The sequence below is a fragment of the Pseudopodoces humilis genome, chromosome 5 (assembly GCF_049639895.1).
Source record: "Pseudopodoces humilis isolate 2021_Gansu_Grassland_sample_001 chromosome 5, ASM4963989v1, whole genome shotgun sequence".
Taxonomy (NCBI): Eukaryota; Metazoa; Chordata; class Aves; order Passeriformes; family Paridae; genus Pseudopodoces; species Pseudopodoces humilis.
The window spans coordinates 7,207,341-7,235,173 of NC_142204.1; the positions used below are offsets into that span (position 1 = coordinate 7,207,341).

The 27,833-nt window shown below is 41.4% G+C and overlaps 1 protein-coding gene across 3 annotated transcripts in view; it reads right to left on the minus strand.

Moving 5' to 3' along the window:
- KIAA0930 (KIAA0930 ortholog) overlaps window positions 1-27,833 on the minus strand; it is a 73,410-nt gene that overhangs the window by 43,004 nt on the left and 2,573 nt on the right. For all 3 annotated transcript variants that reach the window (XM_014256067.2, XM_005526994.3, XM_088055516.1), the window contains exon 2: window positions 4,987-5,135. In XM_014256067.2, the coding sequence (XP_014111542.1) occupies window positions 4,987-5,135 (149 nt within the window). The remainder of the gene's footprint in view (window positions 1-4,986; window positions 5,136-27,833) is intronic.

A 27,833-nucleotide genomic window follows, 5' to 3' on the forward strand; every position in this document is an offset into this window, starting at 1 on the left:
ACATGGGACAATGAGTCACCTCCGCCAGCACTCTTCAGCCAAAGCCTGCAGCAGCACAGAGCACATTTATAGTAGTGTTTGTGAAAGAACTACAATGAAATTGCTTCACTGTACACCCAGACTACCAAGTCATCCTCAATGTGATCCATGAAGGAATCATCACCAGATCATTTGGCTCAGCCTGGCATAAAGCAGGAGCCAACAGCACAGCTCCAGTTCTAGTCCTAAATGTCCCCAAACAACTCTGAACTCTCCCCTTCATTTACCTTTGGAAACCTAAATGAGAGCATAGTTTGGTAGGTGGCAGGGAGGCTTGCACTTCTATCCAGCTTCTACAGATACCAGTCTCCATCTCCCCTTCAACAGTATGACTTCAGCATTTTGGCATAATTTTTCAAGAAACAATGTCCAAAACTACAAAGTAAATTAAAAACCCATGTAGTCATAATTCAAAGTGTAGGAGTAGTTGTTTGGTGCCTCACTGCACTGGACAGGCTCAAAAATCAGATAAAAGAGGAGTTGGAACTACAAAGCAGTCAAGTGAAATCAAACAGGAGGACAGCTGAACAAGTACCAAGGGAATCACCAACTGTGAAGTTTCACAAAGCAATTGAAGTACTTCAAAGTCACAGGAAAGGTTAAATTCTCAGAAGCCATGCAAAATACAGCCAGCCATGGGAGAGTTACAAAATGCTGCTTTAATGTGCTTTAAGGCCCACTCCCCATCCCAGCTGTTACCACACATGATTAACTAGTGCTGATTTTGTAGTAACCACCACTTATGCAACCTTCTCACAAATAAGAATTATTTATGGTGCTTTTAGAAAGTTTAAATAATGCTCTGAGAGCAAATACAAGGGTTTATGTCACTGTCACCTATCCACAAGATGTTCAAACACTTTAAGCTAATGAATCAGTTAAACAGATTGATCAGGGGTATATGAATGGATTTAAGCAACTAGGCCGTCTCTGAGATTCACTTTCCTTGTTGAGAAGAACAAGAGGTTAAACAACCCATGCTTTTACCAGGCTGAACAAAGCCATAATATCATTTGATGTGAAACAGGGATGCTTTTATAGGCACTTAATCAGGACAGAAGTTTACCCCACAAGTCTTAAAGCTCCAAATACACTAGATGAAGACTAAACCACTCATCTGACAGAGAAAGAACCATATTTTTCAATCTTCCGCTTAGTGGTTGTCATGATGGAAGCTGGAGGGCCAGGGAGAAGAGAGAGATAATTCTGTCCTGTCACAGTATTGTACGGTACAGCTGGTCTGAACTGGACAAGGTAAATCTGGCCATAACACAAATGCAATTTGGCTGGCCTAGTTTGTTCCAGGTAAGTTACAGAGGATCTTCAGCCAAACCCATTTGAGCTTAGATGCAAGAAGACCACTGTCCAGAGATCTGGTGGAGAGAGAGATCCCAACCAATCAGCTATCTGAGCCCAGAAGATTCAAACCCCCTATAAAAAAGGGCAACCATATTAAATTTGTTGGTGTTGTCACATAGATCTCTGAGAGTTCATGTCATTTCTGCCGCCAACCAACGAACCCACATAACACACGGTGACCCCGACGTGATCCAACTCAGCCATTTCCCGTGAGCAGAATGGGGGGAGGCAGGCCGGCATCCAGGGAAAGCTGTCAGAAAAATCAGCAAGATAAACTGAAGAAATAACTAAGAGCCAAGTGTGAAGAGCCATCCAAAATATAAAGTGTGCAGAGCTGTTTTGCGGTGGAAGCTGCAAAAATCCAGATTCTCCTTTGTATACACACCCTTTAAATAGAAGAAAACCTCCACTGAAGACATGGGAGGATCCATCTCCATAGAAGAACATTCAGTGATGAAGGTACAGACTAATTTTCTAAGGGAAGAGGATATAGATTATGAAGGAAAAGACTTTATTAGATTTAATAATATGGACAAAAAATCAGGGGTTAGAACCTACCAAAAGACTGTGCTAGATATACATACATAGAGGCTGGTAAATATATAATAGATGTAGCTTACAAAGGCGAAAAAAGTACAGATAAAATCCTAAAACCCTAGAAAGCTAATATTGAACTTAATAATGCAGATAAAAACCGAGATGCGTAGCGAAGACTGGGTGCTGGGAGAAGTGGCTGCACAGCGCGGTGATGAATGGGCACCATGTGTAAGATTGTGCAACAGCCCAGGCAGGCAGCCCCAGGAGGGACAGCTGAGTCCCAGCGGGCAGCGAGAGCCCGCACAGTGTCAGTACCTCCGTGTGCCCAGGCAGCGCCCCAGTGGTTGGCACAGCCCCACAGAGTGGTGAATTCCTGGCACATGGAGGGAGCCTGCATGCTGCCAGTGCTGCAGTGGCTGCCAGTGCCCAGGTGGAAACCCAAACCACAGTGGATGTGGCTGCACAGACCAGCAGCACAGTGGCAGATGGCAGGGCCCCAGCTTGTGGCAGAGCAGAGGCAAACACAGACACGGCGCTGGCTCCAAGCTGCCGTGCTGAGTTGCCCTCCAGCTGCTCCAGGCTGCTGTCCCAGGTCAAGCAGCACCACCAGGACCATCCTGCAGTGTCACTTGGTCTCTGGGGCCGACCCCCCACTGCCTGCACTGGGCTGTTGTGCCAGGCTGGACAATTTCACCTGGGGCATGCACCCCACGCTGCCCCACTCCACATAGCCAGACCACGCAGCAGCTGCTCTGAGATGTTGCACAATGTCGCTCTGTGCTGCCACATTGAGAGAATATCTCATCACACCTCCAACACAACATCTGAGGGGATATGGCTGTGCCTCTGACCCCGCCTTCATGGGGCATGGCTGAGCCTCCAACCCCACCTTTGTGGGGCGTGGCTTCACCTCCGATCCCACCTTTGTGGGTCATGGCTGTGCCTCCGTCCCAGCCTTTGGGGGCAGGTGCATGAAAAGTGTCACCAAGAGTTCCTGCAGACATAATACCCAGAAGCTGTGCTGCTGTCCCAAGCGCACCTCTCCTGCCAGTATTTAATTTTCGTTAGATTATGTACAGACAAAGAACGCAAAAGATACCAACCAAGAAATCCAGAGCCATCGTCCCCCCTGCAGAACACCGTGATATCACTGCCATCGCTGCATTGCCAACAGCCCTGCCCGATCCTGTGAGCATCTGGCAAAAGATTCCATAGCAGCTACTCTTAAATTAACACCTCAGTACTACCAACGTAGACAACAAGGCTCCTCAACAGAGCTGTGTGTAGAAGAGTGACCAGAACAACTTACACACCTACATCATGAAAATCTGAGACTATTAAAATGACAATTCATTTAAAGACTCTATTTGTTTACAAATTATTTTTCTAGTAGTTTTTTCTAACAGTTCTAAAAGTTAAATCGTTTCTTGTTTTTTAATGTTAGGTTGTAACTTATAAGTAATTAATCTGTAACATGTTAGCCTGAAAGACTGTGATCTCACCTAAAAGCTCCTGGAAGTGAGTGCTACAAACTCCAGCAGTACATGGGACACATTACTTGCTGAAGAGAGCTAAGTTTGTCAAATTGACTGGAAAACCTCATTCAAATTAAACTCATGCTGTCCCCTGTCATCCTGTCTGCAAAGGGCCTTTGCAGGTAAGATAACAGAGAACACTTTGCATCTTTTAATAAAAAAGAAAGGAGGAATTGTCACAATATTGTCACAGTATAGCTGGTCTGAACTAGACAAGGTAAATCTGGCCATAACACAAATGCAATTTGGCTGGCCTAGGTAAGTTACAGGGGGATCCTCAGCCAACCCCATTCAAGCTTAGATGAAAGCACACCACTGGCCAGAGATCTGGTGGAGAGATCCCAATTGACCAGCTATGATCGACTATGAGCTTGGGAGATTCAAACCCCCTATAAAAAAACATATTAAACTCATTCCTGCTGTCGCACAGATATCTGAGTGTCATTTCTCTCTCCAACCAACGACCCCACATAACACTGTCCATTTTGTGTATCTTCATCAAAAGTGTGTGAAAATGTTCTGGAATATTTTTCTCAAGGGAGCTGACAACTGTGGCTCTTTACACCACCACAAGTGAACCCAGAGAACTCTTGTACAACTTAAACAATTTCAAAAAAGTTAAGTGTTACAAACACTTTCACATACACAATGCCCAAATTCCTGTGATTCAACAACAGTGTCAATTATTTAAATGTGTCAGGAAATTAATTCCTGTCTTTTTCTCCTCCATTTATCTTCCTGCGGCCACCAACCTTAATTCTCAATAAAACCATCCTACCTCTTCCTTCTGTTTCCCACAACTAAGTTGAAAAATGCCTTGGAATGCTAATAAGTTTCTCAGATCTCTTATGGGGAAATACCTGTGCAGCAGCACTAGGATACCCAACTATGTTTGCAAGGTACAATAATTCTTTATGAGGGGCATATTGTCTTAAATGTAGACTATGAGAATACAGTAATTTCTCTGCTGTTTGTCATTGCTGTAACCCACCTCCAGGAGGCTGTTTGTAATCTGCTACTGAGTACACCCAACAGATGTTCATTCCTGATAGTCTGGTAATCTCAACCAATTTTCTTCTAGAAATACCAGTATGACCATCTTCCTTCTTTTTTTCTCCCTTCCTACAGACTTATGCTTCGAATTTATAAAGTATCATAACTGAAAAACAAAACAAAAATCAGCTTTCCAAAAAGGCAGGGAAGCTTTCTGATTTTCTCAAGTCTATGATAGTGCACCTCATTTACACTGCTGCTGATGTTACAAAATCATTAGAGTTGGAAGAGACCTCTGGAGATCATCCAGTCCAACCCCCCTGCCAAGGCAGGGTCACCTGGCATTCACAACCTTAACCAAGGTACTTCCTTATGGATCAATTTTGTGTAACATCTTCTGGTGAGCAGAGCTGGAAATTCCTTATGCTTGGTTTGCAATTCTTCAGATGTGTCAGGCACTCATCTGAAGAATTAAATCCCATGTTACCTTAAGCTTCTCAAGTTAAAATACATCATTACTCACCTTTTTACCCTCTGTACTCTCCCCACTGACATAAGACAGTTTCCGACGGACGTAGAAGAGCATATCGTCCTGCCGAGGGGCCCACTTCTCCATGAAATATGTCGAAAACATCCAAGTCCAGAACACAATACGGTCATCTTTGAAACACCCTAAGAGGTATAAAAGAGAGATATGAGTTTTGAATGGGGATGTCACTTTTGCTTGTGCTTAACACAACATCAGAATTGTAGCTCTAAGTTCTTCTATGGTGCACAGACCAGCTGTCACTTGGCCTGAGCCCACAGCCTATCTTGGGCCATTGTCAAGCACATCCCAGCAACCAATCTGCCCCTCTGCCCCACAAGCACAGGTCAAGGCCTGGGAGCAGACCCTGGTTCTGCCTGTGCCATGAAGAGGTGCAGGGACAATGCACTGTGGGAGAACACATCAAAGCCACACTCGAACCCTTTTAAAGACATGTGACAGTACATGCTCCAGTTAATGACCTGAAGCCACAAGGTGCCAACAGGTTTCTTACGGGGTCTTGGGGATTATAGCCAATCCTTCAGGAACTAACAGCTGATGCCTTCCTTAAACCAATATACAGCAACAAGAATGTACCTGTGCAGGATGACTGTACTTCACCCTCTCTTTGACAAAGGAACAAAATTCAGCTTAAGGAAATTATGAGTTCACAAGCCTTGAATCCCAATTACACAACAAAAAGCAGAAGCAGAAGGGCAAAAATGGGAAGAGGAAGATGCCACAAAGTCGCATTCAAGGAGACGAATGACATCAGCATCAGCAATAGCACTGCAGTTGGGCCTCTACCCAAGAAAAGGAGGCACAGCAGAGGTGACATCTCATTTTGTGAAACTCTTCAAAGCACTTAGCTGTAATAAAACAGCAAAGGGTGCTGCACCTTTGGTGTTACTAAAGATGAGAAGAGAATGCAGTACTGTGCCTGGTGATAGAGGAGCTGATAACTACGCCATTGAGTGTTTGCATCCCCTCCCCAAAGCCCTACTGAGAGGTAACTGGCTGTTACAATCAAGCTGTTTTAAACATGTGAGAGAAACACTAAAAAATATAAATAATTATATTGCTGACAAAGAACAAAAATTTAAAATGGATAGTGAGAATAATGGATGGCTATTATGTACAAGACAGCAAGACAGGTGGAGGTGTATGTAGACATGCAACTGCCAACCCCTCCTCCAGAACATCTACCTTTTACAGGACATCCTCAGCACATTTTCTGACTTTACTCCATGTGCAGTATTTTCCAGACAAATCTTTCTTACAATCTTTAATTACCTGGGTGAGCAGGAGATTAGACTTTCAAAATTTTAGGAGACAGATGTGTGACTGAAAGAAAAATATTAAGTGTATCCAAACAAAATAAAAAAGTAATATTGAAACAATAAAAATCCACTGATGGACCATGCACAGAATACCTTAATCAACATCAAACAGGACAGTATTTGAAAATATGTATATAGCTAATTTAAAAAAAACAAAATGGAAAGGCTGAGGGAGAACAGAAAAAGGCTGAGGTAATTAGCTCCCAGTGTAGGTTAATTCCAGGCCACACTGCAATTACTTTATTTTCAAGACTGCAGTGAAGTAATTTCAATTACTTAAGGGAGCATGGAACATAACATGTAATCCTGAATAAAATCTGCACTAAAGGAGTAGTTAAAGACTATCCATTTCTTCCAGCGGACAAATGGAATCAAACAGATACAGGATCCTGGATATCTTCATCATGGGAATGTCTCCTTAGGACACAGATGAACAGGACTGTGTATAGCAAACAGTTACACCTGAGAGCATAATATGCAAGAGTGGATTCCAGTGTGTTCAGACTCACAAAACCAGTCTGAAAAAGGACAGGATTATCACTGGTCTGTATATTCACAGAAGAACATCAAAAAGAGAAAAAGAACTATTCAGGTTTAAGGATAAACCTCGCTGACACAAGGACAAATGGCTCTAAACTATCCACTGACATATGCAGGCTGAAAATTCAAAGCTGATTCCTAAGCATTCAAGCCACAAAGTTCAGGAGCAGACCCCTCAGCTGGAATAATGAAGGCAAAAATCCCTGCAGCTAAGACAGAGCTCAGCTTGGTTAAGAAAGTTCCCGTGGTGCCAGTGACAGCCAAGGACACCATGACCCAGTCCTGCCTCTATATTTAGCAAAGAGCAGAAAATGGCACACATTCATCGTGATTAACTAATAGTCTCAAAGACACTTATTAAATCTCGTAAGGTTAGAGTACCTGAATTCCCAGCCTTAATTAGACAGGGAGGGAGGAGGAAAGAGGGAAAGAGGATTGCCCTGAGTTCCTCTGAAGTTCTAAGAAAGTCAAAGGAAAAACTAAAAAAGAATGTACATTCTCTGAAAGTGCTTTAGTGTTCAGAAATACACTGCTTTGGTTTGCTCCACAGACTAGGAAACAAAATAAGTCTAGGCAAGGCACTCCTAGATTTATAATGCAAAGTCAAGCTATCTAAACCCAGCATTTAAAAAAGGGTTTATTAATCACTACTTGATTCTTATAATACATGCAGAACTCTAAGAAACTGTCCATGAGCTGCTGACACCATCAAGTGTGTTTGAGGCTATAAGCCACAGGAATTACTATGCTCACCTAGGTATTTAGGGATAGTAATAGCATATATATTTAGCATATATACATATATATATATATATAGCATATACATTTCTGGGTGGTTATGCCTGCAGGAGAACAACAGAACAAGGTACAATACCAGGACTTTGTGTGTGCTTTTACACTTGCTGGGGAACAGAGGACAAACTGATTCTCTGGATTCAACCTTAGCCTAAACAGAAAGCCTGGGGATAAAAGCACTGCAGCACTGAACCTACTTCAGCACTGCAGCACAATGCAGGGGAAAAGCCCTGGAAATCCTTAGAGCCACATTGTATCGCTGTCAATTCCAACCCCACCTGCAGCTGGTAAGAGGTAAAACTCTTCTCCATGCTTCAGGGATAGTTGCAGATTCTGCTGTAATTAAAACCAGACCAAGGATGCTGTGACTGTTGTGACTGCAATGGCGAAAGGACTCACCTTGAAGCCAAAAAGAGCCAATCCACAGCAAAAAAGCTGTGTTTATTCAATTCTAGTAGAAACAGAGAGAATGTGCAACAGCACACAAGAAGAAATACCCTTTAAAATCTACTATTAAATTGCATTAACCTTCAAAGGAGACAACATTTTTATTTGTAACCAGAACTTCTTAAAACCTGAGAAGGAGAAAATCTATTACAATTTAAAGCAAGAAACTGCCAGATCCAGTATGTCTACTCAGGAGTGCCTTCAGCTATTAGATCCCCATGTTAACAGTAATTTTGGTCGTTTACAGCATCTCACTGGAAGCCTTCCAGCTTTGCCAAGAAGAAAATTGTAAACCTCTGTAATTGAGAGCATGTAGCAAGTCAGCTTCCTGAAAGCACTCCTCCCATAGAAAATCTTGCTTCTAAAGGAATAAAATGGAATTAAGAGTTCAGACTATAAATCTTAATGAACCCAAAGTTGGTTATATAATTATGAGACCCTTGTCATGAACAAATCCTAACAACAAGAATTACTGTAATTATTCGTCTACATGTATTTTATCCTCATTAGAAGCAAAATTTATGCCAATTGCTATGTAATAAATGTCTTTCTTCTTACCTATTATTTTATACTCAACATTCATTTCAGGGAACTAACTTCATATCCACACAGGAAATAATGAATTCACTTTTTTTAATGCTCTCCAAAAAATCATTGGATAAAGGGAAGTGTCAGGTTATTATTTTGCTTCAAAAGGAAAAGAAGAAAAGACTTCCCAGTCAGTGGATAATATTTTTTTCAGCATGTACTACTCAGAGCTTAGAAGAACAATTTCAGCTAGACAGGGTTTCTTCCTATGCTTTTATTCCTTTAGTCTGCCAGGAGATACTTCTCACCGTGAAACATTATAAAACTCATTTAATCCAACACTGACACAGTGATCATTTGTAAAATAACTGTCCTTAGATATTTACGGGTTAATTAAACACTAATGAAGATCTTTACAATCCCAGCATGGTGACAAAATAAGAGTTCTAAGTAATTCACGCTGTACTTAATTTTTGCCTTGAGTTTAGCCAAGTATTCTGCAAGGAGATTATAAGAAGTGCTTCACATATATTAAAGCTACCTTTGATTTTATAAGGTTGTAATTATGACTGCATAAAATCAGAATGGATGTTCCCTCTCTAGAGATTGTTGCCAGCTAACCAGATTATCAGAAATCTAAAGTTCAGGCTCCTTCCCATGACTATGTACAGGGACACCACTTAATCCCTTCAGCTTGACCTTATGAAAACAGGACTCCAGTGAACTTCCAGAAGTTCAGTGGCAAGCAATAGTTGGAAGGCAGGTGACACAGAAAGAATAAATTTTACCAGCAGAACTTTGGCTAAAAAAAAAAAAGGCATCATGGTAACAGCAGCAACAAGGGGCAAGACAGATGCCACAGACACAAACCCCCTCCTTATCCTAAAGAAGAGTTAACTATTCTACCCCAACAGATGTGCCATGTACACATCTATTATCTAAGACAATGAAGACTCAGTATTATCCCAGTCAGAAAGACCTGAGATCTCTAACTTATATGTTTATTCAGAAAACTGCTGGAGATGAGCCAAGAAATCCATAAAAGGGTGTGGAACCTGTCTGCAAGGAGGCAAGGACTGATTTCAAGGAAATCCATACCTGCACTGGGCTCCCCAGCTGTGCAGTTACAAATTCAGGAAGTCTCATAGTGCCTGTGCCATCTCACCAACCTTTTTGGGGGGATGCAATCAAATAGTCTGGAGATATCTAGAATGGAAGCAGCTCTCCCCCTTCTAGCTAAACTGAGGAAGCACTCAGCCTCCCTTCCTCTGCTTGAGTCTGGGAAAATGAGCTGTTTCCCTCTTTTCTCTACAGCTTCAGAGACTGAAGCAGCCCATTAAAACACCACTACAGAGAGGCAGACAATGAAGAACCTAAAGGGTTTCTGATGCTGCTCTACCCAGCAGCAGAAAAAACCCCAAACTGACTGAAAAATAAGAAACGCCGTTGACAAAAACAGGTACCAATTGTCTTTTCCTCAGCCTTCAACTGATTTTCAACATGCATGCAACCTCCACCTCCCCCCATCTCCTTCTTCCTGAGACAAGAAGTCCTGCCAGGTCTGTCCAGCCTCCCAAAACTCCACTGGCCAGGAAATGAACAGGACCTCATTTCAGATCCAGCCCCCACCCCTGCCACCACAGATGGGCCAATACTCTGCCTCACCAGCCAGGAATGACACGGTGCCATATGATGCCACTGACAGCTTTTTCTGGCTCCATCACTGGCTCCTCCCAGCACCTGGCAGAGCCTCTGATGGGGGAAACATCACAGTGTCCTGGAAAAAACTCCAAAAGAGTCACAGGAACCCCACTGAGCTCACTGGAACAGCTCCTGGCTGCTGCTCTTTGCTGTTCCCTGATTCCTTTCCTCCTCCAGCAGCCAGTTCTCCACTCCCACTGCCCCTCAGCCAGGGCTCAGTGTGCTACCCAAAGCTGCCCCTTGGTAGCACTGTGAACGCCAGGGGATGCCCCAGAAAGTGCTGTTCAATGCGACAGGGGTGAATTGCCACCAGCAGGATCAGATCTTCTCAAGACTCATTTTTACAGGTACCTCCCCTTCAAATCTAGGTTGGGCTTGGTCCCACCACTTGCTTCTCCCAGCTGCTTTCTCAAGAGGCACCTGGAAAAGTACTGCCCTGCCTTCAGCACATCCTTCAGCACCTTACCTCCAGTGTCATGACCAAAAATATTTATCTGGCCAGACTTTGGGCTGATAAACGTCTTTTATCAATTATACAGCATAGGGAAGGTAAACTTAGCAACACTAAACAGGCTCTTCATAAGGCATTTCTCCCATCCTTGGGGCTGTTTCTTCCCGAGGGAATGAATACCCTAGGAGGGGTCTGTACCTCCAGAGAGTTCTCTTCATCTTCACCAGCCCCAGTGACAATGTGCCATGGAGCAAAGGCTTTTGGGAAATGCTGCTTCCACATGGGCTTCCCATGAAAGTGACACTGGCCACTGCCATGGCCTCAGGGTCCAGGCACAGAACCCCGAGGTCACTAGCTGGGCCCTTCTATATAGCCTCTTCTTGCAGAAGCCTCTGCTTCCCGGGCCCCTGCAAAGGCTCCTAAGCACACACATCTCCCACCAGAACAACCCAAACGCCTTCTGAACCCCTGGGTCACTTCCAACCTCATCCACTTGGGGAAGACAAATCTCACAGACAACAAGATCCCCATAAGTGCCAGCAATCAGAGGCAAAACCAAGGAACTCTGCTTAGCACCTCTGGCACAGGGCATGGGGGAAAACTGAGCTCCACTTTACAAAACACAGAATCCATGGGACTGAACCTTTTCAAAGCACAGTATCCATAGGACTGAACCAAAGAACCCAGGAGCCCAAATGCCCATAATCTTGTCCTTCCTTGCCAGCCATGAGCATGGACCTAGTAGGTGTCATCCCTTTCCCTGTGTCAGACACTGGTGATGTCCACCTCTACCTTCATGCCACTGGCACTATCCCACAGGTGCAGAAAATAAACCTGATGAGAGATTTGGTCAAGCAGCATAACTTTCCCCTTTCATGCAGGGTCACACAGCATTTTACCACACAAATTTCCCTTTGCTGCTATCCCCCAGCAAATCCTGTCTGCTACACAGACTTTGATGGCTCTTGCTATAAGCCTTTGGAAAAGCCCTTGGAAGTGACTGGGGCATTGCAACAACCAGCCTGGCCACCCACGTACGACAAGAGACTCCATTGCATCTCCTACAGGGGAACTGCCAAGGCTCTGTTCCCCAACAGTTCAACAGCCACACAAACTCCTTGCCTCCAATCCCCTTTGTGGCAGTTTTAGTTCAAACTGGGTGGAAACATGAATTTAAGTGCAGTGGTTTAGATTTGCCAGTTTGAGTATCCTGGCCACTGCACCAAATAACATAAATGGGTTTAGCACTGGCTAAAATCACCAGTGCACCTACTAGAATTATTACTCATTTGCTGCCATGAGATATGAATTAGGAGGGAGGGCAAAGCAGGCTCAAAACTTAAAAGGTATAAAGAAAAATTAATGAACAGAATTAAAGAATAATAAGAATCAGAATAAAACCTTCAGAACACTTCTCCTCCCCCTGCCCAACTTTTCCTTCTCAACTGAAAATATAGAGACAAAACCTGGGATTTTCAATCAGTTACCACCTCTACAATAGTCTTTCATCAGTTCTTGTAGGGAGAGGAATTTCTCTGGCCATGCCATGGAGACTTCTCCACAAGAAACACTTCTCTCGTGGCTTTTTAATTTCCACGAATAGCAGCTGCCCAGAAAATCTGCAATCCTGAAGTTCCTCCCATCTTTCACAGCCTTCCCACAGCTGAGTTCATGGGCCATGTCAACTTATGGGGTATTATTTTAAGGATGAGCTGCTAAAAAGGCAAAGGTTCTCTTCATCTATCTCTGAGATCATCTTCATCTCTGGGAACAGAGGTCTTCTTCTTTCCCTGGGGGCAAAAGGGTCTTCATCACTCTCATCTCTGTCTCTGTTCAAGCTTCTCATGGGACCACAGCTACTTCAACATCTGCTTTGCTTTATTATGGATGCCTCTGCTCACATCTTCAGTTTGAACACTCTATCCCCCCATATTCTTTCATGAATTAAAGGGAATATTCTTGTGTATCACAGTCCATCTCCATGGCCTTACCAAAAGAACTTCCAGCCCAATACTAAGGCACCTCCTCATTCTACTTCTGTCTGGGACTTGACTCCTTCTTTACTGACCTTGGTGTCTTCATGTTATCCTCTACATGTCTTCAGTCTGTCCTTTTCTCTCACTCGAGAGAGGATCGAGGTCTGCAGGTCTCATCTGTGCACTGAAAGAGTTAATACCTCGCCCAGGCCTGCGGATGGTCATGATGGTTTCTGCTGGGCAGTGGCTGAAGCAGTCACGGTGGTGGATTTCAGGCTGTGCTGGGGCTGTGCCAAGATCTCAGGGGGCCTGGCCAGAACGGTGGTGGCTGCTCTGGCTGCGTGGCTGGTCTCTGACCCCCGCCGGGCCATGGCAGAGGGGGGCCGGTCCAACCAGTGCCCAATTACCTCTTCATAGCCAGAAGCAAGAGATTTCCTGGGCTTGGCATCTTTAAGATGTGAATCTCACAGAGGCAGACTTACCTTCTAAATGGTTTAATAGGATGTCAATTTTCAGAGCTAGCCAGCTATTGGCTTTTGCTAAGCACAGAGGAAGCTCTTAGCAGCTTCTCTCAGAAAAATAATTTCTGTGGGTGGCTTCTTCCCTCCTCACCAAATGTCAATTAATGCAAAACCAGCACACCCTTCCCAAAACAGCCACAGGAAGGATACAGAGGAACACCAGAGTCCCTACCCCTGGTTGCCTTCCTGTACTCAAGCACTGCACGTCGGGTTTGTATAAATTTGCCCTGATTAACAAGAAGTTTGGCTGTAGAATTAAACTATCAAAATCAAATAAATAAAGGCAAGGATAGCTGGTGCCAATCTAACACATAGATTGGCTGGTGCCAATCTAACACAATCTAACACATAACATAAACCTAAACCAGACTTCGTAATAAACATAATTATGGTATTTCTATAATACCTTTTTGGGATTTTCTACTTTCTAATTAGTCCCTAGCAAGTAAGAGGAAGAGTGCAGACACAGCCGGTGCCCAGAGATCAGAGCAAGGTTCCTCCACAAAGCTGCTCTCATTTAACTGAGGACAGCAGAACAGAGCAGACCTTTAGACTGTCGATATGTCAGTTATTTCTGGTTTATTAACAGTATCTGTAATGATCTATCCAATAGAGACAAAGGACTGATCTCTTTGCAGACTTTTGTAAAAAGCCCCAACTTTGTACAAAAAAAGTGGCAGTGCATTTATTCCACCACCTGCTGATTTTGTGTAAAAGTCCATATAGACCAGCTACCTAATTACACATAACTCTTAGCATGTATAACTACATCCTGGCTATATTATCCTGACTTTTAAAGCATGTTTTTTGAGAGGTTACCATAATTATCCCATTTAAAAATTTATCACTAGAGAAGTATTTCCTGTATCTCATCCATCTGGTGGTATCTTGAATTACTTTTCTTTTTCCATTTAAATCAAGCTTTTACCAAACTCAAAGAAATTGGTCTTGCTATCCTACACCAATCTCTGAAACCTAAAATCCATTTCCCCACCTTTTCCTGCAGCTCCAACTGTTTTAACCTCTCCCTTTCCTGACAGAAAATGCCTCTTATGTATGTATCCACCCAGACCACAGCTAGATTAATGAATATAATACCATGCAATCCTTTTAGGTACTGGTCATTACTGCTGACCCTAAGAGCACACACAGCCCAGCCAGTCAAAGTTACAAACACTTAATGCATGTCTCATGTATTTAAGGACTTAACTTGGCCCCAGTTAGTATTCATAGACTTTTGGAATGGGGAGAGGAGGACTCAGGGTGAAGAGAATCTTCAAACACAATTAACAATTCTCCAGCTTGCAGGAAAACTTTAGGAAAGGGGAGGTCTCAGCTGGTTTTCAAAACAAAAGACAGTACTTTGGGATTAAAAAAAGGTGTAAAAGATGGCTCTAGCTCACCTAGGAAAGGGCTTAAGGAAGAAAAAAACAGCCAAAAGAGGTTTCTGACCTTGTTTTACCTCCCCAGCTGGAGAACACAAAGTAGAGGGCAAAGCACAGAGAGTAGGGTTTAATAACTCATCACCTGAAGGATATTTTTCAACATTTATTCTAGGGCCCAAAAGTTTTATTACTTCCTCAACAACAAAGAGGAGTTTGGGGAGGGGGTGGGTGGCACAAGGGGTGTGAGGCACAACACTTCTGCACACCTAAATCATCAGAGTCTAATCAGAAGGAGATTAATCAGTGAGAGCAGAGTCAGACAGCTCTAACCATAGTACCTGCCCATTTTGAAGGAGCTCTTTCACATATTTAGACACTGAATTCATTAAGAAGCATTCACAAATTACAGAAGGTATGAAAATTCAAGTCAAAAAAACACCAGAAGAGGGTTATTTGCCCCATCACCAACTCTTTTGGTTTGACTAAGTCACTTAGCAGCCCTGCCTGACTATTCCATCTGTCCAAATAAGGCACTATCATCATCCTGTCAGAGACAGATCAGTTTAATAAATAAACCTTCCAAATATTTCATTTGTACTTAATGAGAAACATGCTTTATGCTATTCTTTGTCAAATATGCTCTCAGATCCGTAGATTATGACTCTAAAGTAGTGTAAGCAGAGATGAGCCTACAAGCATCCATGGAAACATAGGAAAGATACCAAGGACCTATTTAGACACTGATTATCAATCTAAGTATGGAATTACCACTTACAGTGTCCTGAAAGGACACCACAGAACTGCAGTTTAACCTTTTCCTAAGCCATCTCCCTGCCAGCACTTTGATCTGCCTTGGTTAATTAAACAGTGACATAAAGAGCTTATTTTTCTTGTCTAATAAGAGCTTATTTGGATTAACACTGGGGTATTATTCTGCAGCACAATGTTTTACATTGGGTTTAATGATCAAAGTTATATATCCAGTAACTCCACAGTGTTACTAAAAGATCAGCATAGAAATACCACAAAGTAGCTAAATTCAGATAATCAAAAACTGCACAGTACAAAATTAAAGAATAAATATTTCTAATTATCTCTGTATTACACTTCATAGTGAAACACTACTATTGGGCATTCCTGATGAGGAAATCCCTTGAAGAATACTTTCCTTTTAATTCCAAGGAATACAAAAACATCATGTAAGAACAGTGAGTCAAACCCAAAGGTTGTCTACCCCAGCACTGTGCCTTGGACAGCCAGCCCTGAAGACAGACAGGGAGGAGCAGAGGATGATACAGGAGTGTATTCCTTTCTCCTCAGTATCCTCACAGCCCCCAGTGTTTCTGTCCCAGAGACCAGTGAACATGCAGCTCCTGCTGGATGGCCATTTTAGTCACCTGTTCATCATCTCTTTGGACACACCTAGACATTCACAACCTACAATTGCTTGTGACCATGAATCCCACAGTTTTTACCATACAGGAGGTGGTTTTGTTTGGTTTGTAAGTTTTTTAGGGGCTTGGGGGTTTTCTTTCCTACCAATTTCCAACTTTAAACAATGGTTTTAATCACAGAAAGGCACAGTGAGCAATTACTGCCTACACACTGCATTCACACCATCTACTTCACAAGTATCTTCTGGCACCCAGGACCTGAAGCATCCCTTTTCCAGGCTGACAAGTCCTACCCCACTACATAAGTATCCCCTGTACAAAAATCATTCCCATAGCACCTCTACTGCCCTTCTCTGAACCTTTTCAAGTCTACAATATTAAAGATGAGCAAATGCCATGGAAACTTTCTGTGGCAAAACAAGGATTTCAATGCCTTCCCTCACAGCTTCTAAATCCTCTTTTGACTACACTGAAAACAGGAACAATTACAGCTTACTCTATGAATATGTTGTTTGCTAATCAGTCAAACCCAGGGACAGAGTTTCTAACGCAATAAGTTTTGGGGCACAAACTTGCCTTTCCGCAAAACTATTTCCTTTTTTTCCCCTGTTCTTCACATATCCTTGCAGAGCTATAGCACAAATAAAAGGAAGAACCCTTATGCACAGGCAGAACAACAGTACAGATTTCAAATGTCCTTGTGCACAAGTGGACACATTACCAGGCCTAGAGGAGGGTACATTAGAGCTCCTACAGGGAACACTTCAAACACAACCAGGTGTGAAACTGCACAGGTATGCATTAAGAAAATCTATTCCAGAGCTCTTCACTTTCAATGCATCTTTATCAACAATACACAGGAAAACTCATATTTTATATGCTTTCATTTTCCAATATTAAATTTATAAGAACCCACTGCATCAGCAAGGGAAACAATTCCACTCACCTGAGAAATACCCATGACACTGAAGAGCAATCAACCAACAGACAAATTTCTCATTTGCCTCCCTTGCTCCTAAAATTTGTACAGCCATTTCTGAATCCAAACAATTCTTTTCTGCTATTTTCTGTTTTACTGAATTTCACCCAAGAGAAAAGGGATTCACAGAAGTAAACCTGAGTGTGGCTTTAGGCACTTCTGCAATGCACAACGGAGAACAATACACAGCACAAAGATGTTCTATTAATGACCAAATTGCCTTTTCTATGGTGAATTGAGCACCTCCTTATAAAGAAAACAGCTGAAGGCCAGTAGCACATCCCCCACAAAGAGCTGTTACTTAATGAGAGAAGGTACACTACAGTTCAATTGCTAGAGTTAACAAGCATTCTTTTTCAGCTTTGGGGTTTTATTTTCATTTTGGGATTTTTCTCTTCTTATTTTCTTATTAAACTAATATTTTCTGCCCAGTACTGATCTCACAATTTTAGATATCAATAACATATCTTATTTACGTCCTCAATTGCTCACTAAACTACTTGTGGGCAAAAGTAGTTTCACTTTTTCACTTCAGAAAACTTCAGTTTCTGGAACACTTATAATTCCACATTCTGAGGTTCATATATAACCTGCCACTTTGATTACATTTATAATGTAATAGTAAAAAGTTTGCTTTCTCTCATGCAGAGGAGCACGGAATGACCTTGCAGAAGTCCAGCACAACATACATACATTATTTAAGTTCAAGACACATGAAGAGAACAGGTGATCCCTCATGCTAAAGTTTACACAACAGCCATGCAGCATCATATATTACAGTACTGGAATGCATTTGATGCTGGCCACCAAAATGCAAGGGACACACAAATTTTTGTGTAGTATTTTGAAAGTCCACTAAAAGTGACAAAGAAAGGTATAGCTGAACATGACTCAGGTTAAGCACCGGCCACAAAGTTTGGCTGGGGTTTCAGAGATTCCTCAAATTGGACCCTTTGGTTCTTCACATCCTGGAAAAAAAACAGTATTGCTTATTTGTTATTTCATTTCATGCAGGCAGTGAAAATATTGAAGGAAAAGAAGTGCTCACTTGCACAAAAGCATCAAGAAGTCTCACTCTTTGGACTCCGGGCATTGCAGTTTTCTCCTTTATTCTCCTTGGGATGGTTTCTACGTTACTTAGAAGTAACATAGTCAGAAGTGGAAGGTGGGAGAGAGATTAGTTTCTTTCATCCACATTTGTTTCAATTCTCCATTTCCATTTTTATCTGCACTTCTTTCACAGCAGAAAATTGCTTTATAGTATCATTGTTGAGAAGACAAAAACAATCTCCTCTAGAAAAAGAAATTGTAAAATGTATTCCTAAAGTTCACACATCTTCCTGCAGGTCTCTTCTTTACTATTACATCATATGCTGAGAAAACCATCATTTCAGTTAACATTCAATAGTGAATCAAAGCTCACATAATTTAAAAGAATAAACTACTGTGCACCATCAACAGATTTCCACTTTTTAAAAATAGAATTCAGATGGGACCACAATAACATGAGAAATATTTTCCAACAAGAGTAACCCTAGAAGATAAATTTAGAGAGAAATCATCAAATATGACAGGTCAGTATGAAACACCAAATAAAGTTTTAATTAAATTTTAAATTTTACAGGCATCTGGAAATTTACTTTGAATCCTAGCAAGAGTCAACACAATTGAAAGGGTTCTGTTACCTGCTACCAAACTGCAGCGCACAGAAATACTAAATCCATTTTCATCCAACAGTTGTCAGCTACTTTGCTGTACTTCAGCCTCTCAAAGCATGTGGTAGTTCAGTTCCCTGGAAACAGCACCCAAACTAAATCATGTGCAATTCCCCAAAGGACTGCAGCATCACTTCCACAGATTTAATTTACTCATTAGGGAAGCACCAGAGGAGTCACCTTGTTATGCCTTTCATAAGAAACTACTGCAGAAAAGCTGCTATGTTTCAGAGCTGGCTTAACTGGGGATTTAGTGCAGGTGTAAACATTCTCCTTCAACAGAGGCAACCCCACTGGATGCAGACACTTTAAATCCAGTGAAAGAGGGGAAAAGAGGTTACAATGTTTTCTACTGCTGCTTCCACGATTACCCAGCAACAGTCACAAACTTTCCAAGACCTAGATCCAATCTGGAAAGGCCACTTGGCAACTTACAAAGCATGCTGGCACTGCTGGAGTGCAGAAACGTGTCTGTAACAGTACAAATGGTGTGTTTTCACTGATAAAATACATGCTATTTTTATTCTCTGCCAAAGGAATCCCTCCTATCAAAGACTGCTACTTCTGTAAATTCATGACATCTACGGTTCCTATTTTCACACTTAATAAACACCACTGTCAAAGCCCTGTCTGAGAGACTACTGTGGTAGATCTGGTAAAACCAGCAAATTGTATTTTAGAAGTATTCCAGCCTTACAAAACTACCAAGACTGTGGTTATTACTGATAATTTCATGTATGTACCTCCCACAGTACCTTATCGTTGCCCAGGCTGCTAGTTGGCAACTTGCTGTCAAGGCAGAAGGAAGGAGTAGCTATCACAACAGCAGTTTGCAGAGAAGCAGAGTTATTTCCTGCCCATACTTACTACCACAGGCTGCTATTTTCCAAATTCAGTTTCTTCTCTGGTTAGAAACATCGGCAGCATCTTTCTGACTGAGCACTTGGCAACTTTACAGTGGAAGCCATAATTCTCACTTACCTTCTACACCACAAACCCACTCACTTTTAGAAGCTGACAACCAACACTTTCACCCATCTTGCAGCCAAGATTTAAAAAAAACCTGTTTGACATTGCCATCTCTCAGCTGGGTGTCCAACCTGACATGCACACATAAGACAACCAGTCTAAAGAAGGATGTATCTCTTAAAAAAAAAAAAAAAAAAAAAAAGAAAAAGAAAAAAAAAAAAGAAAAATTCCTATAAAAATCACACTTTGGGTTGTTCAGGGTTGGAGTGTCCAACAAACTGAGTGTCACTGCCAGCACCTAGCTATTTCAGCTAATTGGGAAACACCCCCTTTAGCATTGACATTACTGTTAATGCAGGTTTCTAAGACAAGAAATACAGCTGTTTAGCTAGAAATACATGTGAAATGCCTGGCTACTCACCTACATCTCAGTGAAATCTCCTCTTATGGAAAATGCAGGCCACTCTCTTTAAACAAATCACAGTCGTGCATGGAAGAAAAATGTTTCCTTCTAAGAGCTGATCACTTTACTGCAAAACCATCAAATTGTCAAGGTAGCATGCCCAGGCTATCCTGCAGACAGTGCAGGGTTGGAGACCATCGATCCCCTCATCAGCACCCCAGGTTTTCATGCTGCAGGCACCTCATACATGTGAGGAAAGGGATAGTTTCTTGACAGTCCCAAGAAAGGCACAAGAATTTAATTTAGTCCACAACCAAATAACTGGAAACAAGAAAAAACCTGGCTCTCTGTGGAAATTGTCATTACTGGGGGAGAGGAGAGGAGAGGGAGAGGGACAGGGAGACAGAGGGAAAGGAATTTTATTAACAGACATGACATACTAACTTCAGTCAGACAGAACCCGAAAAACTGCCCTAAAGCCAGCATCCTACTCCTTAAGGGAAAGCAACTACTGCAAAGTTGCTGTTCTATTTCATAAACAGAGGTTTAGCCTTCCATTAATATTTTAGCTTCTGAAAACATGCCATCCCTTTCTATTGGTAACAAGCATCACTGTTCCACTTTCTCCTCCAAAGGGGAGACTTGCACAGCTACAGATCCCTACAGACCTTGAAGGCTTGTACAGGGGTGTTATAGTAATTATTTATTAGTTATTACAGTAACCTGGCTAAGGGAACAGAATACTGGGCTTGAGAGTTAAGAGACTTGGAAGATTTTGCCTCCAACCTGCAACATGACTATTGCTTGTCTCTTCAGCTCTGCTTCTTTCACCCTCCTTCCCTCCCTGGGTCTCTCCCATCCACCACATCACCCTCAACAGGCACACTCTCCAGGCTAAAAAGAGTTTCAAAAAATGGTTTATAAGTAACCAGAGACAGTCACAACCTTTATCTACTGAGAAATCACTTCTATCTCATGACAGTTACAAGGTCTCAAGTGAGAACATGTGAGCTGAAAAAGAAAGGTCTTCCTTAGAAAAATCTCAGCACAAGCACCACAAGACAATGTCTTTTACTGCCTTTGCCCACCACTGGGCTTACAAACATCCTCCCCTGAGATTTTGATTACAGTTTACTGCCTTTTGATGTTGCAACTACAGCTTAGAAGTAAAGAATATAAATCTTAATATTCTTCTATTCAGTCATTAAAGCACTGAAGCATAGATCCTGCATTAGAAGAGACATACCAAGACTTTAGATACAGACACAGTAACCCAAATGTCCCCCATCCTTTTGTTTTCTGTAAATTCTAGGGAATGTCCTCAACCTCAGGTTTCATAGACAGTGATAAGCAAGTACAAGGTAAGCATGCCACAGTACAGCTGGTCTGTAGCTTGAAAGATAAATCTGGCCATAATAAGAAACCCAATCTGGCTCTCCTAGTCTGATAAACAAGTCCCTTGGGTGAGTGATGATAGGATGGATTTGAATACATACAAAGGACCACAGCCAATCCCATTTGATTCTAAGTGCAGACATATCACTGGTCGAAGAGTTGGGTGGTGTTAAAACTCAGACCAATCACTTGTCTAAGCCTGGGGAATTCAAACTCCCAAGGTTCCAAATAATAAAACACGCTGTTTGTTGAGGACCCTCGGTGAGTTCATGTTGCTTCTGACTCCAACCAATGACCTATGTAATATAAGCTTATATTTTTACTTGCTGCATTCTTCACAGCATTTTGCTGAAGAGACATTTGTGATTCCCTAAAAAATTTCTTACCAGAAAAGGAGACAGAGGAAGGACATATCTACACCTGATTTCCCCCTTTTGCCCCAATCAGAACAACATAGGGTGAAAAAGTCGAACCTGGAGTTTTCTTCATTTCTGGCAAAATGATTCGAATTGGAAAGAAACTCAGAACTCAAGTTTTGCTACAAAAAAATCACAGACAACCATGTGTTTACGTTTTTTGTTAATAAAGCAGAATTTCTGTTATTTACAGGCCAGGTGGTGCTCCAGGCCATGTCACAGGAAGGAACAGAGGACAGCACTGCTTCCAGGAACAGGACACTAGCCTGCTCTGAGTGCAGCTCTGACACTGCTGGCACCAGCTACAGCAGCCTCAGAGCAAAACATTAGAGCGAGCTTCAACACAGAAAGTCTAAATTTTTAGTCTCTACCTTGGAGACATCCAGAAATGTTACTTTAGAAATTAATTCAAGACAGCAAAATTGTAAAAGAGACAGACACCATACTTGAGATCTTACACCTTGCCTCCCTTTACACTTTTCCATTTGAGAGTCACAACCACATTTTCCCTACTGGCTTCTAGGAGCAACTAAATGCACTCAAGTGTAGAACAAATGCAAAAGTATCATTCTTCCATTCAGAAATACTTCTGTTGTGTCACAGGATTAATGCATCATATTAAATATACACACATATGACTACTTAGATATCTATCACTAAATGAGTTATTCTGACAGTTGTTGGATAGAAGAAAGTAAAAAATCGTAAGAATTACTCTGGTCCTATAATATTTTTAAACCACCTAATGCAAGCCTTTAAATCTTTGTTCTTTGTTAACTGAAAGAAAAGAAAAATCACTTATGAAGAACAATCCAGAATGAATCTGAAGAGACAGAGCAAAGAACTCAGCATAATGTAATCTATACTTTTAATTTCAAAGATTGAAGAGGATAAAATCAGTTATCCTTTAATCACATAAAACATGGGCTACTAACAATTCAAACGATGCTTTGAGTAGAGTTTAGTCACCCTTGTTAAGAAAAAAATGGGTCATCTGTTCAGACCTTCATTATTTAGGCAGAATTAAACTACTCATTAGAAACAAACAAACAAACAAGGTACTTTGACAATCCTATGAAGTATATAAAAAGCTGGGTCATCATTATTCAGAAAGACACCTGGGTTTACAGAGCTTTATCTCCAAGTTGTAATGTCATGATCTTGCTGTTTTCCTTCTGAAAGGATGAGATCAGGCAGCCACTAAGCAGGAGTGTCCCCCCAAGAGGCAATAAATTCATCTCCTCAATCTGATCTCCTGATTATTTCACTCATACTGAACGCCTTGTGTATTATTACAGAGCACTGAGTGTTATGGAAATTTGAAACCCACCTCTCCGGGTCCTTCAAGGCAGGTATGTAAACATATCCCTTACTGGAAATGTAACACTGGTAGACATTCATGATCTCCTGCATCTGCTCTCCAACAACACAGAGGAATAAATTTCCAATGAAATCCTTCACAGCTCTTAGGAGAAAGTTACAAATCCATTTCAAAACACTTCTCTCATCTTGATGGTGTTTCAGCATCTCCAGGCAATTAAATCAAGCTCTTCATAATGCAATGACAGCTCAAGCTTCACTGGCATCTTAATCCATTTCTCAAGCTCCTGTTGATGACATAAAGCCCTGCAAGAACTCCCAATGCACTTCTGCCTTTTAGCCAAGCTTGGCAGCTAGACATGCAAACAGAATTTGGAGCTAAAACTGTTATTTCCAGACACAGATAATCAGAAGTAATCTATCTTCCACCTCCATGTGCTCAAAGGAAACCCCACCTAAGTGTTCACTCATTTTCCTACAGAAGACCCAACACAATGCAGTACCAACAGATGGATAAAATGGGAGCAACACCTAACGCAATATTCCTGACACTTGAAATCACTCTGGTAGTGACAGTGCAATTCCTGACATGGGGCCTTTGCATGGGAGCTTATGAAGAGCTGGGTCACTATTGAGCCATAAAGATTTTCAACACAAACAGGAAAACCAAGGGCAGTCTCAGCCTGACTCACTGAGCACATCTTGCCTAAAAAGGAGGGACAAAAAAGCCCAATGCTGTCATTTTCCAGAGGGAAACACAACAAAGTTCAACAGATTAGGTCACCCCAAACGCACTTCTGCACATCCAGCACACTGTTGTACCTGGAAACAATCCAGAATGCTTCAAATGTGAAGGATTGATGATGGCCTGCCGTCTCCTCTGCTTTCTGACATAAGAAAGAAAATTATGCAAAAAATATTCTGAAACACCAAAAGCAGCCTCAATACCAGCACCAGTAGTTGTTTCCTCACTGCTGTGGCAGGACAGATATGGCTCCAAAATGAACTGCTCTTCACTTCACAACACATTACCTGCCTGCAAAATATTACATTCAGCTAAAGGGATTTAACTTGTGGTCCCTAAGGAAATACATCTAGGGAACCCCCAGAGTAGGAAGATAAAGGATATCACTGTTTCTAGGGTTCAATTTCTGCACACTGTCTATACCAGACCAGGTGAACTGAAACGACAAAAACTTCAGTTTTAAAGCCTTGAAATTGCAGAAATATAAATCTTTATAATCTTTATAAATCTTTACACATATAATTTGTGCCTTAAACAATAAGAAATCAGGGGAAAAAATTACTTAGGACTGTTGGTGCATCTGATTAACTTCAGCCAACAGAACCTCTGCTGCAGTGTGCCCAGGTGACCACAACTCCACAGCAACAGCAACATGATCTGCTGTTTCTGTATCCTGATTGCATTTTATTTCCTGCATAAAGAAAGGCAATCAAAACCTTCTTTATGATCACATACCCCAAAAAAACAGCAACCTTGATTCCCTGAAATTCACTCTGTTTAACCCAAGGGGCTACAGACAGACCAAAACCAGCTTGTTTCACAGACTTTTGAAGACTATTCAGTGGGCTCCTGACACCATGAATTGATTTTGTGCAGACTTTCTCTTTCTACCTTATCGTTCTCTTCCCGATATACTTAAAACATCAGTGAGCTCCTCCCTAATCCTACTGAGCCAGTTTACAAGGATAAATAGATGCAACAATCATTACTAACTATTTAACTGCAGGGTTTTGGTTTTCCAGAAGTGCAGCTGGACATAAAGACACTGTGTATTTCAGCTATTGATAAATCTGCATCCTTTGAGCTTTTTCTATTGATCAGCACCCTGAACAGTTAAGAGAGGAGATCAACACACTTAATTCTTCAGGAAATTCCAGTTTTCATTCCTTGGAAAGAATCCAAACAGATAGAATGTTAAATCTTTGAAAGATCCATCCTGAACCTTACAGGTCAGATGTTTCCTAATCTCTAAGACAAACCTCCCATCCATCTTAAATTCCAAGAGAGAACTCAGACTTCCAAATGGATTTACCACATAGTACCCTACTAAAGATTTAGAGCACACTATTAGAACAACAAAACTAAGCAGCTAAGGTTACTAGAGCAACAGTATAACATCAATAAGAGATGGGTGTTCTCAAATACCCCGACTGTTCCCATTATCAGGCTTATGGATTCATAATTCTGCCTGGAGGGAGACTAATTACAAAAAAATAAAAAGTGGGGGGGGGCGGGGGATTTAGCAACTTCTTGTAGCATTCAAAAATGAACAGCAGTATGCCATGCCTTAGAGACTTAACTAATCATTTTGGTAGGGAAACAATGTTCTGGAAGGTATTTTGTGGAGATATTTTTTGGGTTGTTGGTGGTGGGTTTTTTCCTAGGTTTAAAAAAATCTTGCCTCTTTACTTCAGCATCTCCAGTCTGATAATTTGAGCATATACACTCCCAAGCAAAACATGAAAAATCCCATAGGGTTTCATCTCTATTAAAATGAAAGAACAAACTAAAAACCCAACTGTTAAAAAAAGATGTTAAAGTTGTAATAAAAGAGAGTCTGTTATATTATCGATGTGGCATGGAATATCTGTCACACTCCAGACAGAAGCTAACCTTCAACAGCCACATGACAAATCCCTGAATGTACCAGTGAGTGATGACAGGCCATTAGTGACATCAGCATGAACAAGGAACAGCAATGAACTAAGGAACAATTAAAACAGAATTTTAAATGAATCACCTTTAAAAGACAAACAAAAAAGAAAAAAAAAAGCAAAACAAAACCCTCACAGAAAAACGTATTAACCCTGGAAGGCTGCAGCCCTGCAGTATAACCCTAGGTTGCCATTATCCACAGCCTGATCCTACAGGGACACTCCCACACTTGACTGTAGAAGTGACAGGATGGGATCCCAGGACACAAAACCCAAGCAGAAACACATTCTCATACCCTGGACAAAGCCACTGGATTTAAGAGTTTTCTCCACCTGTGGTTTCTCCCACACCACCCCATCCAACTGCTCAACTACACATCAAATGTCTACAAGTATTTGATTGCAGAAATGTCTTCTAGACATTTTTCAGTGCCAGGTTAAAAAAAAAAATCAATTAAAATCATCTTTCATCAAATCACTAGAATTTCTTCACTATTTTTTCATCTTTATCCAGCTACAAATCTGAGGTTCAATACCTCAGGGTATTTACCTGAGGATAAACTGATTAAATCACTCTGACTTCAAAGTATCTACTTTAACTCTGATTTAAATTATCTGTTCTGATCTTGCATTGTATTTGTGTTTTCTACAACTTTTCCTGAAAAGAAATACAGATTCCTCCTGGCTGGAATGTTGTGGGGGGGAGTATTTTTGGTTTTGACTGATTAGGAAGCTACTCTATAAACACATTTTTATTTTACAATTTGTAAGTTTCTTACATTAGTATCTTATTTTTCTCTTCAGTATTTGACTACACATCTTTTAGTGAACACTTCATATTCATTAGTTGCAAAACACTTTATAAATAGGGCAAAAGAAATTGTGTAAATAAGGTAAAAGTAATAAAATACATATTTTTAAGCTGAAATAAAAATGCTCTAAATTAAACAAACTCATTACAGGCCACATTAGCCACAGTTGGTGAATTTGGTTGTATACATCCCTCAAGTTTTTGTTAGAACAGAGGTGGTTTTCATACCTCCTTGTTACTGACAGATGAAAAGAATAAAAAGCTTTGCAGCTTTTGTAGTTTCTCACCTTTGACTGCACAACTCCCTGAACTAACTCCAAGAAGAAACATGAATGAAGAATGTTTTCTGTCTGCTGGAAAGTGACTCTTGTCAAACCAGTTCTGTGCTGCAGTAAATTCTCTGCAGACACTTCCACCTACTCTGTGGATACACTTTCTTCAAAGTTACAGATGCAAATATATCCTTCTTGAATATTATAATTTAATTAAAAGTTACTACACTACAAAGAAGGTAAGGCCTGAATCTAGTACTTTCAAATCCAAATTAATTCTCCTTTTAATTTTTCATTTCAATCTCTTTTGTTTTCCAAAAAATTTCTTCCCCTGTTTTTCATGCCTTAACCCACACTGTGTTTCCATCACAGGGACCAACATTTATTGCCACCTCACCTCCCCTTCTCTCAGGAAGGCTAAAGAATTCTTTCCAGGTCTTATTCATCAAGGCAATGTGGTCCATGAATCATGCTACAGTCTTTTCTCACATGATGAGCCCTGAGGTTTCTGCACTGCTGCACAAACAAGTCCAGGCAATCCTCTGGCTTTGAGGATGAACATTCCTGCTTCTGTTGCCCCCATGCCAAGTACACCCTCCTCTCCTCAACAGCTGTTCAAGTCCCAGAACACCCCCAGGACCAGCAGGAAAGAAAGCACAAGAAACCTCACGACAGGTAAGACCACTGAGCCTCTCTACCGGCACCTGGAACAGGTTCCTGTTACACACCTCAGATTTCAGCTGCTTGTTAAAGCCCCATGTGCTGCACTCCACAGGGCAGTCACCTTTTCAGGATCTCTATGACTTC